The sequence below is a fragment of the Canis lupus genome (assembly GCF_048164855.1).
Source record: "Canis lupus baileyi chromosome 3 unlocalized genomic scaffold, mCanLup2.hap1 SUPER_3_unloc_2, whole genome shotgun sequence".
Taxonomy (NCBI): Eukaryota; Metazoa; Chordata; class Mammalia; order Carnivora; family Canidae; genus Canis; species Canis lupus.
The window spans coordinates 44511-59698 of record NW_027326405.1 but is presented as its reverse complement, the minus strand read 5'-3'; the positions used below and the strand labels follow the sequence as shown (position 1 = coordinate 59698).

At 36.2% G+C, this 15188-nt stretch overlaps 1 protein-coding gene across 8 annotated transcripts in view; it reads right to left on the bottom strand.

The window, feature by feature from the left end:
* The window catches only part of LOC140629212 (leucine-rich repeat-containing protein 37B-like), a 78063-nt gene that overhangs the window by 23823 nt on the left and 39052 nt on the right, over window positions 1-15188 (bottom strand). For 2 of the 8 annotated variants that reach the window (XM_072818811.1, XM_072818812.1), the window contains one exon: window positions 138-3355. The exons of 4 other annotated variants lie outside the window; for them this stretch is intronic. In XM_072818811.1, the coding sequence (XP_072674912.1) occupies window positions 3349-3355 (7 nt within the window). In that variant the 3' untranslated portion in view covers window positions 138-3348. Of the gene's footprint in view, window positions 1-137; window positions 3356-6818; window positions 6930-8227; window positions 12626-15188 lie in introns of those variants that run through there. 2 more of the 8 variants (XR_012027053.1, XM_072818810.1) reach the window with 2 other exon arrangements.

The following is a 15188-nucleotide window of genomic DNA, read 5'->3' as shown; positions in this document are numbered from 1 at the left end:
AGATCAGAGGGACATTAGCTGAAAGAGAGATCTGGGAAGAGGAAATGAGGGATTGGATTGGGGCACTGGCTGTGGGAATGACAAGGAAGAGATGTAAGTAAGAGATTGCACAGTCTTTAAAACAGGCACATACTAACTTTTCAAAAATTTTTTAAAGATTTTATTTATTCATGAGAGACACACACACAGAGAGAGAGAAGCAGAGACACAGGCAGAGGGAGAAGCAGGCTCTGTGCAGGGAACCCGACATGGGACTCGATCCCGGGACCCCAGGATCACTCCCTGGGCTGAAGGCAGGCGCTCAACCGCTGAGCCACTCAGGCATCCCACATTCCCACATTTCAAGTTTTTGAATGAGAATATCTTTGTTTTTGAAACAACCAGAAGTCATTTTGAAATAAGTCTAGTGACCAAAGTGGGAGATTTCTGGTTATAAAACAAAACAAAAGATGAATTTAAAAAGTAATAAAATGGGTTTTGTTTTGTGGCTTCTTAAACTGGTACTAAAGGCAATTCCAAAAGAGATTTGCTAGAAAACAAAAAATGTACAGTACATTTATCAGTGGAATAAATATATAATTTCGCCAGGTTATTATGATAGAGGAAAATAGTCACTTGGTTGTATTAATATTAGCGTACATATTTAATCATCAGTAATATTGCAGATACTACCTTTTTAATAAGAAAATTTAATAAAGTTTGAAAGTAATTCCTAATTTGTAATGATAATTCCTTGAATACAATCTTATGGAATGGGGATAAAAAATACTTGAATGATAAGGACCAGAATTTGGTCTTTCCTTTATTTTATTTACCATGTCCTACTGTTTATATAGCTTTTGGACACTGCCACATCTTGATTTTTTTTCTTTATGTTACTGTTTTTTATATTTTATTAAAATGAAAATAGGAAGGAGGATGGGAAAGCCAGGATTCGTTAACTTTAGGTACTGCTAAAGCTAGGTAGGGGACTTAAATTAAATTTAAGTAGCCTGATTGGCTTTGCATAGCTGTTTGAAGATGCATTCTAACACTACCATTTTCTATATTCTGTTAGATTTATTAAGGGTCTTAACATATTGTTGACCTATGTGCAGTTCACTAAATATTGCTCTATGTGCTAATCGGATCAGCTTTCACTTATCACCTTGCATCTGCTCTGGGCTGGTGATAAAGGGCCACAACTTTTCCTAGAAAAATTTCATATGATACATTGAACTTAGTATTTAATTTTACTTAAAATACTCTTTTCAGGCAAATGAACCACAATGCAAGTTTATAAGTTGGAATTGCTAGAAATGTTTCCAAGGTAAACGTACTATGTATAGACACACATCTTTTTTTTATGAGAAATTCATTTTATTATTTAAAAAAAACTTTTTTGAGTACAGTTTTCAAACATTGTTGAATTAAAGTCGATAATATAGTGCTAATTCAATTTCTCCATTGTGTTATGCTATGCTCACCACAAGCGTAGCTACCGTCTGTCACCATATAATGTCATTATAATATATTGACTATATTTCCCATGCTGTGCCTTTTAGTACCATGATTTGTTCATTCCATACATAGGCACTTGTGTTTTCCACTCCACCCATTTTGCCCATCCCCTCACTCCTCTTCCCTCTGGCAACCATCAGTTTATTCTCTGTCCATATGGATCTATTTATGCTTTTTGTTTATTTGTTCATTTTATTTTAGATTTCACATTTAAGTGAAATCATTTGATATTTGTATTTGTCTGATTTATTTCACTTGTACAATACGCTCTTGATCCTTTCATGTTGTCTCAAATGGCAAGATCACTTTTTTTTATGGCTGCGTAATATTTGTGCATGCATGTATGTATATACACTCCTCCTTTTTTTAATCCACTTGTCTATTAGTTGACACTTAGGTTGCTTCCATGTCCTGTCTATTGTAAATAATTCTGCAGTAAACTTATGGGGTGCATATATCTTTTTGAATTAGTGTTTTTGTTTCTTTGGGTAAATACCCAGTAATGGAATTAATGGATCATACGGTATTTCTATTTTTAATTTTTTTTTAGAAACCTCTATACTATTTTACATAGTGGCTGCATCTATTTACATTCCTACCCAACAGTGCTTTAGTTCCTTTTTTCTCCATATTCTCCATATTACCAATATTTGTTTTTTCTTGAAGACATAAATCTTTAAAAATTATCAATTAATTAATATATAACAGGATATATATTTTTACAATAAAAACACTACAAAAAGACAAAAAGAGAATGATTACTATTTGCTGTCAGTGAGGAGGGGCTTCTGTAACTGGAGACTATACCGGAAGTGGGGCTTTTTTCCACCAGGTATATCCCAGGGAAAAGGAAGTTTTCACTTCCCATAGGAAAAGGAGGGTTGAAACAATGTATGATATCCTAAAAGTGAAATAGAACTTCATGATGAATTTAGAGCAGAAACCTGAATGGAAGTCATTATGAACATAGTCTCTGTCTCTTGTTGAAAAGACAAGACTCAGTAGGAAAAACCTTCAGTCATTAGTTTAGCAAAAGTCAAGACTCACATTGGAAATACTAGAAGGAACTAGGATCTCTTTGTCAATTCCAACATAAGGTTTTATATTGATATGTGTTGTCAGACCCTCATTTTGCAAATGAAAGCTAACAATCATTTGGCAGTGAGGATGCCAGTAATTTAGTGTTTATGAAATGTAGTTACTTCTCAGGTTAGAATTAACCATTTGCTACCTGTACCTTCTACCGAATTCAAATATGTTGGTTCTTGCCAAGCTCTGTAGTGGGAGATTGAGTGGCAGGAAATAGATCCAGTCTGTTGATTCATCAGTATAACATCAATCCAGTGAACTCAGAATAGGATGGAAGTCATAAGGGCATTTCATAATTCCTAATAAACCAGCAAAGGAAATGTGTGAACATTCAAGAGTATGAGATTGCATTCTCAGTCTGGATGCCATTCTTCCCCAAATACCCAGAAAATTTCAAAATAGCTCTGGGTTATAAATAGACAAACAAAAAAGTTACCTGCTTTGATGGGCAGTTTTTCATTTGTTAACTATGGTGTCTTTGTTCAGGCTGCTATAACAAAATACCATAAACCAGGTGGCTTAGAAACACCAGAAATTTCTTGGAATTCTGGAGGTTGGGAAGTCCAAGATCAAGATATCAGCAGATTTATTGTTTGGTGAAAGCCTGCTTCCTGGGTCATAGATGGCCATCTTCTCTGTCTTCACATTGTAGGAAGGGTGAGGAATCTCTCTGGGGTCTCTTGTATAAGTACACTATCCCATTCATGAGGGCTCTGCCCCCAAGCGTCAATCATCTTGAAAAAGCCCCACTTCCAAATATCACACCCTGAGGGAATAGATTTCAGCATATGAATTCTTAGGGGACACAGATACTCAGCCTATAACATTGATTCCAGCTGTTCAGAGCAGCATAACTTGTACTGGTCAGAGAAGCAGAAATAAAAACCTGTGTTTATAGGGACATTTCCAGCAAATGCAAGCAAGAATTATTGTATGTTGGGAATGGCAATAAAGTCTTTAAAACTCATTAAAATAACACATTTTGTTGCTTTTCAGCCTTCTACCAAAAATCCTTCTTATCAATGCCATGAAAAGAATTTAGAGAATAACTGAGTATACAGCTATGCCAAGAATTTAAATTGACCTGAGGGCCTTCGTGCAAATAAGATTTCTGTTATCAAACAGAATTCTCTGATTTGTTAGTGTTTTTGATATGACTAGTTGATATGCAGATCAACCTCTAGTAGGATATTGACCTTTGAAGTTTTTGTAACCACCTTATAAATTGTGAAGCATTATCAAATGTATCTCTTTTAGGATTGCCCTGTTCCTATTGGCTGGTAGTGGTCATTCTGCAAATAGCTACCATGTGTGTACTATGTACCAACTACTCATCTAAGTACTAGAAAAATAATAATGAATAAAACATTTTATATTTAAATATAACAAAAATGCATAAAATTAATAAAGAACTTCAGATAATGATAAGTGCAGTGAATAGGAAAAAAGAGGCTATCGAGATATAGGGTGAGGAAGAGAGTGGGTTGTGGGCAGGGAATGAGAAATATTTTAAACAGGTTAGTCTGGAAAGATCAGTTTGAGGATCTGACTGCTAAAGGCCACAGATGTTGAGCAGAAGTAAGCCATAAATTCCCGGTTGGGGAACAAGAATTGCAAAGACACCCTGTGATAAGACCAAGCTTGGCTTATTGAAGAAATGATAAGAAGGCCAGGTTATGAGGTAAATAAAGCTCAATGGGACTTGTAATCTTACAGGCACTGAATGGCAAATGAATGAGAGAAGGTACTTGGTAAAAGATCTTTACTTTCAAAGTTTTGTTTTTCTTTTTGCACAGATTTCTTCTTACTAAAGAGACAAGATGAACCATTTTAAAGAACAGAATGATCTTAACTGTTTTACTCCTTTCCCCTAGTGTCCTAAGAAAAATTTATCTTTGAATACCTTGTTTCCAATCTTCCTCCTCTGAGTATCCAGAAATATCCTCTTCAATTATTAGCTTTTTGATAATATTTACAGAGGAAATATAGATCAGTCATATATGCCTTTTTGTCACAATGCTTATCAAAGGAAATGAAGAGGAAAATACTGAATAAATATGTATTACAGTAATTCTGTCTTTTGAAGCAGTCTGCCTTTATTATCATAGATTTAGGTCATTGTGTTCCATCAGGTCCATACCATTTAATATATAAATTTGGACAGGTTACTTAACCTCTCTTGAAACTCTGTTTTCTCATCTATAATATGTGGAGGTGACTACTCTTTATGTCAGAGGTTTGTGAGGATCATGAGACCATGTATATGAAGTGTTTAGTGCAGTGCTTGGTACACACAATTATGGAGGACTTGCTGTTAGGTTATCATGAATATCTTCATTCCTTCCAGTCACCTCCCAGTAAACTTTTCTGCAAACTTTTTCAAGTAGTTCCAATAAACTTTTATGTTGGCTTTTCCCACCAGCTTATGTCACTGATCAAATATCTTTTTCTCCAGTGTCCAGCTGAAAGAAACTGTATATTTATGAGACCATCTTTTGGGAAGAAAAATGCCTGGAGTCAGTGGTCTATTAAAAACCTAGTATTAATTAAGGCTCCTGTCAAACTCCTGACAAAACCTATGTGTACTGTATAGCTATACCAAGGATTCCAGAGCATAGGTGAAAACATGTATGTTGCCCTTGATCTCCTGAGCTACATTTGGCAAGTATCCAGTCACTCATTTTTATCTAATTAATGACATTCCTGGCATATAGGGATCATATAACAGAATCCGTTCATACTCTGCCTGCAAAAACCCACTTTGTTCTCCTACCTGCAAAAAAATAATAATTGGCAACCTCTGTTATTCATTTTTGTCATTTTTAATACACATTTTGAATTCTCCCTTCCTCCCCCTTCCCTCCCTCCCTCTCCTTACTTTTTCTGCCCTCTCCTCTCCCACTCCCTCCTGCCTTCCCCTGCATCCCATTCTCCTCCCTCCCTTCAAGTCTGTCTCTCTTTTCTACTGAAGGAAAGAAAAGCTTCTTGGGGGCAAGGGTATAATAGGAAATTAACATCATCAATTGAGCTGATTCTAGAAGTTTTCTTGAATCTCAAGAATAGCTTGAGTAATGGTAGCATTATCATGATCCTCTGAGAAGACCATGACCATTCCCTCCACCACATTTTAGCTTCTGCTATTTTCCTTGCTTAGAATACTTTTTCCTTTTCTTCCATCTTTAAAGAACATTTTAAAATCTCACCTCTTTCCATAAATCTTATTAACTCTAGAGTTAATGGATCTTTTTTCTCCCCCCACCTTTTGCTCTCTAATTCATATTATTAACCTTGTACATAAGTTTAAAGGCTTATTTTCCCAATTAGATTTTTTTTTTTTTCAGAGCAGTGACCAGGTCATATACCTTTTTAGTTTCGTACTGTTTCCATCTCTCCCCACCCCAGCCATCATCATGCTTTTAAACGCCTGAGCATTACATCTTCGTTTGGAAAGAGGGCATGTTAGCAAATTTCTAGACCTTTTAAGAGAATCAAGACAACTGTATGTTTTATAACATTATAGATACTACACAGGGCAAAACTTAGCTCTTATTGTAAGAAGCCTATCTACAATTACAGATCTAGGCCAACAGAATGCCTTGGGGCCTACCTTCATACCTCATTTCACCCCAAATTTCCAAGTGAGTTTAGATTATGTCTGAGTCTGAGCATCCAAGTCAAATCTGGAAAGTCATGCCAACCTCCAAATAAATTAAAAATCCCTGAGGAAAAATTAGGCTTTTTGTTTCTCCTTTTATATACTTTTGGTTCATTTAGCCTCTCATATATATCACCACCAGAAAGAAGATAAAGAAAGAATGCCAGTCATTCAAGTGTTTAAATTTTTTGTTGATAGCTGCAGTAAATTGGTTAGAGAAGTTAAGGAAAAATCTGCACTAAGAGGAAATTTAGAGACTATGGTTTTCATTTATCCACTCCTTCATTTCATCAGTTAATGACAAACCATAAAAACAGATTAACGCATAAAGGGAAGAACACTATATATCCTCAGAAGAAAATAATACTTGTTGAAGTTAAAAAATATGAGACATTTAAAAGTAAAGAGGATGGTAGCTAATGAGCTCTGTTATATAAATTAAAGAATATCACTGAGATCCTGAATAAACAGGCCATCTAACAGAGGGAGATATCTGTACCCGGTAACTACATCCTGCTATGTAAGTTTAAAAGGGAAAAAGAGAAGACAGTGCTGAGCAAGAAGCTATGTATACCTGGATGTGCTCTATTAAAAGAGGCGCTTGATTGCTCAGTAATTGCAGAGCTAGGCTCTTGGGGAGGCCTTTGTCATCCCTCCTTGGCTGACACCAGACGATAGTGTGGCTCTGTGATAAGAAACAGAGGACCAGTGTCTCCATGGTAACTAACTGAGCTCTATATATTACACTCATTACAAATGAAGATAGATAGTAAAAAAAAAAATGTATTAACACAGAGAGGGAATATATATATATGTGTGTGAGTGTATATATGTATCTTGTCTTCTATCTAGAAAGTGAATAAAATAAAATAAAAATGTGATTGCGCTGAATAGACAAGGTTGATAGGCCTTTTTTCCCCATTGGTGCAGGTAAATATTTCATTTTTCAGCTCCTCTGATGGTTTTGTTCTGAACCCACCCAGCTGTAGCTTGAAAGATTAATGATGGGCAGCAAAAGAACCTGAGAAGAGGCAATGAATGAATAGAAACCAGCACCAGAGAAGAAAGAGTTTTGCCTGGCCTTTGGGACAAATAAATAAGGATTTACTAAGTCTGCTGGTTTCATCCCCATAGCAGGAAAACCTGGAACCCATTAGAATGGAAACCTGGACATTTTTATAATGTTATAATTCCTAGAGTTCCAAACTCACACAGCCTAGTGACAGGGAAAAAAGAAAAGAAAGAGGGAAGAAAAATCTGTTTCCTTTCTAATTTTCTCTTCTGTAGTTATTGATTTTACTTTAACACAACTAACTTTACTGTGCGTCTCCTAACATAAGACCATTACACCTATGTGTAGATCTTTATAAGGTTAAACATATTTTCTGAAAGCTCAGCCTGCCTATGTCATGCATTTTAAAGAAAAAGTCCAAATTAAAGAAGTCATCAGTGAGTAAACCATTAACACTAGAAATTAAAAGTTTTGATTCAAGACACAGAATGCAAATATTTGGCCAGAGAACAAAGACCCAGGAGCTTTTTGCAACTGTTATATTATCTTTGATGTATTAGTCCATCTGTTCTTAGATGAATGACTTTAAACTCTGAAAGAAGGACCCTTGGTAGCCCAGCAGGGATTTTTGCTGATTCTTAAGATTGGTTTCTGTGTTTTTTTTCCTCAGTCACTCCAATTTCTGAACAAGTATTTGGGTCATTGCTAGAAAGGATATAAGTGTATTTTAAAAACAAAATAGGTTTAAAATAAAAAAAATAAAAGTAAAAACAAAATCAGTATTTCACCTCATTTGAGTAACATAATTTTCTGCCTTTCATTTTTTCTTACTGAAAAATCTTACTCCTCTACAATTCTTGTGAATTCTTCTAGAGTCTTCCGAGATAAGGATGAAAAAAGAAGGGGGGGGGGGGAGGAATAGTGTAAGTACATACCTAAGAGGAATGAAAATATATGTCCCACACAAAAACTTGCACACAAATTTCATATCAGCTTTATTCATAATTGCCATAAAGTAGAAACAACACAAATGTCCATCAGCTGATGAGTGGATAATATAATGTGGTATAAGCATACAATGGAATGTTATTCGGCAATAAAAAGGAATGGAGTACTGATACATGTTACAACATTAACCTTGCAAACATTATGCTAGGTGAAAGAAGCGAATCATAAAAGACCAAATATTGTATGAATCCATTTATAAGAAATTTCAGGAATAGGCAGATCTACAGAGACAAAAAACACATGAGTAGTTGCTTAGGCTGGGAAGGGGCATGGGGAGAGGAGGGTGACTGCTAACAAATAGAGGGTTTCTTTTGAGGATGATGAAAATGTATTAAAATTCATTATGATGATTGCAAAACTTTTTGAATGTGCTAAAAAAAATGGACATTTTAAATGGATAAATTGCATGGTATGTAAACTATATCTCCATAAAAGGATTATCTCCATAAAAGGGACATGGGGAGAGGAGGGTGACTGCTAACAAATAGAGGGTTTCTTTTGAGGATGATGAAAATGTATTAAAATTCATTATGGGGATCCCTGGGTGGCGCAGCGGTTTAGCGCCTGCCTTTGGCCCAGGGCGCGATCCCGGAGACCCGGGATCGTATCCCGCATCGGGCTCCCGGTGCATGGAGCCTGCTTCTCCCTCTGCCTCTCTCTCTCTCTCTCTCTCTCTCATGAATAAATAAATAAAATCTTAAAAAAAAATCATTATGATGATTGCAAAGCTTTTTGAATGTGCTAAAAAAAATGGACATTTTAAAAGGATAAATTGCATGGTATGTAAACTATATCTCCATAAAAGGATCTCCAACTTGGGTGGAGATGAACATGATCATACGATGCCTGTATGTCCTGATTTGCCCAGAATTGTGCCAATTTTTGCCATTTGGGCCAACAAATTAATATCTCTGCTTTCACTTTTCCAAAGTGTCCTATTTGGATGATAAACTATATGGTTGCCTTGTATATAATCAGGAGTCCTATGACTTTCTGAAGTGTATCCTAAAGTTACCTAATGAAAATACCACTTGAGATTCCTATTAGTAGTAAAGATTCGGGGCAGCCCGGGTGGCTCAGCAGTTTAGTGCCGCCTTTGGCCCAGGGCCTGATACTGGAGACCCGGGATCGAGTCCTGCGTCGGGCTCCCTGCGTCCCTGCATGGAGCCTGCTTCTGCCTCTGCCTGTGTCCCTGTCCGCCCCGCCCCCCGTGTGTGTCTCTCTCATGAGTAAATGAAATCTTTAAAAAAAAAATAGTAAAGATTCATGTGTCCCTTCCACGGATTCTAATTTAGTATGTCAGAGGTGGAAACTGGTGTTTTGTATTTTTGATAATTTAGCGAATACTGTGAATGCCAAAATGAATTCAATGAATGTCAGAAATTCACTGTTTTGCTTGTTTATAAAAAAGAGGTGATCTAATGACCATTTGGGGCAAAGAGAATTTCAGGGAGGTATGAGAAGACTGCAGGAAATGACCTGACAGGAGGTCAGAAAATGAATTTTGACTGTGATGAGGATCAAGAGAACAATGGGAATAACATTCAGCACAAGTGGTGCTGCTGTATCTTCTTTTTCTTTTCTTTTTTCTTTTTATCTTGTCTGATTTATTCATTTTTATTCTCAAATTTTTATTTAACTTCTAGTTAGTTAAAATACAGTGCAATATTGGTTTCAGGAATACAATTCAGTGGTTCAGCATTTACAGTCAACACTCAGAGCTTACCATAGCAGGTACCTTCCTTAATGCTCATCACCCATCCAGCCCATCCCCCACCCACCTCCCTCTATCAGCTGTTTGTTCTTTGTCACTAAGAGTCTCTTATGGTTTGTTTCCCTCTCTCTTTTTTATTTTCCCCCCTCCTATAGATATATCTGTTTCGTTTCTTAAATTCCACATATGAGTGAAATAATAAGGTATTTGTGTTTCTCTGACTTAATTTTGCTTAGCATAATACAGTCTAGCTCCATCCACATTGTCGCAAATGGCAAGATTTCATTCTTTTTGCTGGCCAAGTAATACTCTGTAATACTCCATATCTCCTTTATCCACTCATCAGTTGGTGGACATTTCAGTTCTATCCATAGTTTGGCTATTGTTGACATGCTGCTAGAAACATCAGGGACATGTTCTCTTTGAATCTGTATTTTTGTATCCATTGTGTAAATACCTAGTAGTGCAATTGTTAGATCATAGGGTAGTTATATTGTTAACTTCTTGAGGAACCTGCATACTGTTTTCCAGAGTAGCTGCACCAGTTTGCATTCCCACCAGCAGTGCAAGACAGTTCCCCTTTCTCCACATTCTCACAAACACAAAACCTGTTTTTTCTTCTGTTGGTAATTTTAGCCATTCTGACAAGTGTGAGGTGATATCTCATTGTGGTTTTGATTTGTATTTCCCTAATGAAGAGTAATGTTGAGCATCTTTTCACGTGTCTGTTAGGCATCTGGATGTCTTCCTTGGATAAATATTCATGTCTTCTGCCCATTTCTTAACTGGATTAGTTTTTAACTGTTGAGTTTGATAATTTCTTTATAAATTTTAGATACTAACCCTTTATCAGATAAGTAATTTGAAAATATCCTCTTCCATTCTGTAGGCTGCCTTTTAGTTTTGTTGATTGTTTCCTTCACTGTGCAGAGGCTTTTAATCTCGATGAAGTCCCAACAGTTCATTTTTGCTTTTGTTTCCCTTGTGTCTGTGATGTGTCTAGTAGGAAGTTGCTATGGCCAAGGTTAAATGTTGCTGCCTGTGTTCTTCTCTGGTATTTTGATGGTTTTCTGTCTCATACTTAGGTCTTTCATCCATTTTGAATTTATTTTTGTGTGTGGCGTAGAAAGTGGTCCAGTTTCATTCTTCTGCATGTTACTATCTAGTTTTCCTAACACCACTTGTTGAAGAGATTGTATTTTTTCCACTGAATATCCTTTTTTGCTTTGTTAAAGATTAGTTGACTATATAGTTGTGGGACAAGTGCTACTTCTAAAAAAAATATCTTTCTTCTTCTTAGAAGAAAACAGATCTGTTATCTGTTATTTTGTAAGAATGAGTGAAGGCAAAACTGGTAATGGTCCATTGGAAGTTTTTTCTCCAGAGTGGCTGAATGTAGAGACAGGTAGGTTCTGGGATATCCCTGGCTATTATAGTCCTACCTCAGAACCTAATATCCACTGCCTTCACTCAGTCTCTTCTGGCTGGTCCCATCCCACAGCCTTTCACTCAAAACTTTATTGTTGAGAACTGTTTAACACCCGGGTTTGGAGACAAAAGGAGAACCCTCAGTTGAGGCAGAGCAGTCTTAGAAACTTAGGAAAATGCAAGAAACTTGAGCATAAGGGTAATTTTTAAAAAACTGCCATAGACCAAAGGTTTGTATCGTCCCAAGATTTGTATTTTGAAACCTAATCTCAAGTGTGATGCTGTATGGAAGTAGAACTTTTGAGATGTGATTAGGTCATGAGGGCTCTGGAATGGAATTAGTGCTTTTAAAAATGAGATCCCAGAGAGATCCTTCACCCCTTCTGCCCTGTGAGAACACAATAAAAAGATTGCTGCCTGTCAGTCAGGAAGTGGGCTGTCACCCAGACACTGTATCTTCCGGTGCTTTCATCTTGGACTTCCCAGCTTTCAGAATTTTTAGAAATAAATTTCTGTTGTTTATAAGTTACCCTATTTATGGCATTTTGTTATAGTGGCCTGAGCAAACTGAGACAACTACAAAAAAGAGCAAAGGAAATGGGGCCATGGTTTCTTAAAATGAATATGAGCAGTGGGGCATATAGCACAATATGAACAAAACTTTGATGAAAAGCAATCCATCGTAATACGCATATGTAAAAATATGCATATTATTAAATATTTGAAATTATTTGTGACTTATTTGAATCAACATTAACTTCTCTGTAAAATGTTTAGTCTTCATTGCTGTTGTTCATATTGAAGAGCTCTTCACAGTCTCAGAGTCTGAATCTGAAATGAAAATTGTGGTAAAGAAGCCTATACTTTCCCACATGTGCAGAATTGTCATAAAATGACTTGAGGAGGAAAAAGTCATTACAAACCTGTTCTCTCATTTGGCCAGATTGCTTTAATTCTCAGCTTTTTTTTTTTTCCTTCTTTAATCAATCAAGAAAATGCTCTCCTGCAGATTCATAGCTCAGAAGTATACTCTTCCTTGCTCGTGTCCATGCTCAAGCCTCTTGATCTCCAGAGAAAAAGGTTGACATCTGGGGAGATTTCCTTGTTTCACTTTGTTCCAGCAAACTGTTTGAAATATTCAGGCTTTTTATTGAAATTTGAGTCTTCATTCTCTCTTTTAGGTACTGTCTAAAAGTTTTCAATGTTTTAAAAAGGATTCCTAAAATGTTTTTTAAAAGATTCCTAATTAGTTGAGGGAATGCAGCCTAGAGTGAATATTACTATTACAAAAAACAGTACAAATTGAACTTCTGAGGTTTCTAAGCTGCTGCTTTTTAATGGAGTATTTCATGTATGCCTTTTAGGTTCCAATATGATAGTAGTAAGACACATTAACAGATCAGTGTGGCAATATTAATTATCACAAGAAAATTTAGATGTCCAGGTTTGGTGCTTCTGTATGATCAGACACTCATGCACTGGCATTGAAAGCAGTTTAACATTGTCCAAAAGACAAACATTTGGAAAAGCTTTAAACAATTTTGACTGCAGGGATTACAAATTTTAGTCTAATGTTGCAGATCTACTAGATCCTAGTAAGCAACAGGAGTAAAAACATTTTCTAGAAGAAAAAACCTGGGATGAATTTCAGGTAACTGATTTCAGATGAGTAATAAAACATCAGGTTTAGTAGACCCACAAACATGAGACTACATAGGACTCTAAGATAATAGACCCAAGACACCAGAAACTAAATACTAGACAAGACCATGGCTTTGAATTTTGATTTTGGGCAGGAAGTGAGGATGTTCTGAACAATAAGGATACAATCCAGAGAAATTATAGCAAAGCAAACTGGTTTAAAACAATAACTCCGATGTATATTGGGAGGGATTTTACTGCACTTGAAATCAGAAAATAACAGCTTCTAAGGTTTATTTGTTGCTATTCCTGATCCTGATCGAGTATTTCAGTTCTAGACTTCCATTAAGATGTTTAGTAAACTCTGACAATCAACCAAGGGCCAGGCTATGATAAGGGTTTCCATTTTAAACAAAGTCAAATAGCATTGAATCAAAAAAAGAAAGAAAGTTTATTTAAGGCATTGGTGTGTTTGTTGAAGATGTGGGTTATGCTGTAAGAGCAGGGTAGCAGTAAAGAACAAAGGCTGACATCAGATAGAACTCATTTCCTCCACTTCCTTTTTATATGACTTTGAAAGGGGCTGTGACTTAATCTGTTTGACTTTTGATATATTGAGTTTTGGTGGATACTGTCTTCTAATGTGGGTTTACTTACACCCCCAGCAGCAGTGTTTTAGGGTTCCAGTTTCTCCACATCCTTACCAACTTTCAGGTGAGTAGATGATGACTTCTCATTGTGATTTTTGTTTGCATTTCTCTGTTGACTAGTGTTATTTAGCACCTTTACATATGTTTCTTAGATTCTTGGATATCCTGTTTTGTGAAGTGCCTGTTCCAGTCTCTTGCTTGTTTTTTAAAATTGAATTTTTTTATCTTACTGATCTGTAATTTAAATATATATATGTATATGGTTAGGAGTCTATTATTGGATATGCATATTGCAAATATTTTCTCCTAATCTGTAGCTTGCATTTTACTCTTAATGGAGTCTTTGTTGAGCAATAGTTTTTATTTTTTTAAAGATTTTATTTATTCATGAGAGACACAGAGAGAGAAGCAGAGACACAGGCTGAGGGAGAGAAGCGGACAGCCCCATATGAAACTCGATCCTGGGACCCCAGAATCACACCCTGAGCCAAAGGCAGACGCTCAGCCACTGAGCCACCCAGGCATCCCTCGAGCAATAATTTTTAATTTAATGTCAGGTTTATCCATTTTTTTCCTTTATGTTTACCACTTTTTGTGTCCTTTGTAAAAAAATCTTTGTAATACTTAGTGGCTTCATTTTAAAATTTATATCTTTAATTCATCAAGTATTTATTTTCATGAGAGATATAGGTAGGGATCCAAATTATTTCTTTTCCAAATGCTCTTTCAGTTGTCCAAAAAATTTAAAAAATAATTCTTATTTATTTATTTATTTATTTATTTATTTATTTATTTAAAGATTTTATTTATTCATGAGAGACACAGAGAGAGAGAGAGGCAGAGACACTGGCAGAGGGAGAAGCAGGCTCCATGTAGGGAGCCTGAGGTGGGACTCGATCCCAGGATTGCAGGATCACACCCTGGGTTAAGGTCAGGCGCTAAACTGCTGCGCCACCCAGGGATCCCCCAAATAATTCATATTTTAAATGCCAGGGGTTTCTATCACAGTGACTTCACAAGTTTATGATATGAAACACTCTACTACTTAGCAGTGTTCAATAAAATATTAAAACACCAAAAGACATAGGTAAAGTGAGAAACAGATAAACATCTCTGTTGATCAGATATAGAACAGAAAAGCAAAATAGTAAGTGAAACTGAAGTCAGTGGCCCTTCCTCATTATGAGTTTAAAAAAACCAAAAGGAAAACAAAAACAAAAACAAAAAAAACCCAAAAGGACAGGGGAGACTATCTGGGGTAGTCAGTTAAGCATCCAACTCAGGTTTCAGCTCAGTTCAGGATCGCAGGGTCATAAGATCCAGCCCTACATCAAGTTTGTGCTGAGATCTCTCTTCCTTTCCCTCTGCCCCTCACACTTGTGCTCTCTCTTTTTTTCTAAAATAAATAAATAAATCTTTAGAAACAAAACCAAAAAACAAATAAACCCCCCGCCCCAAAGGAGGGTTATTAGGTTCCCATGAGATAAGGAG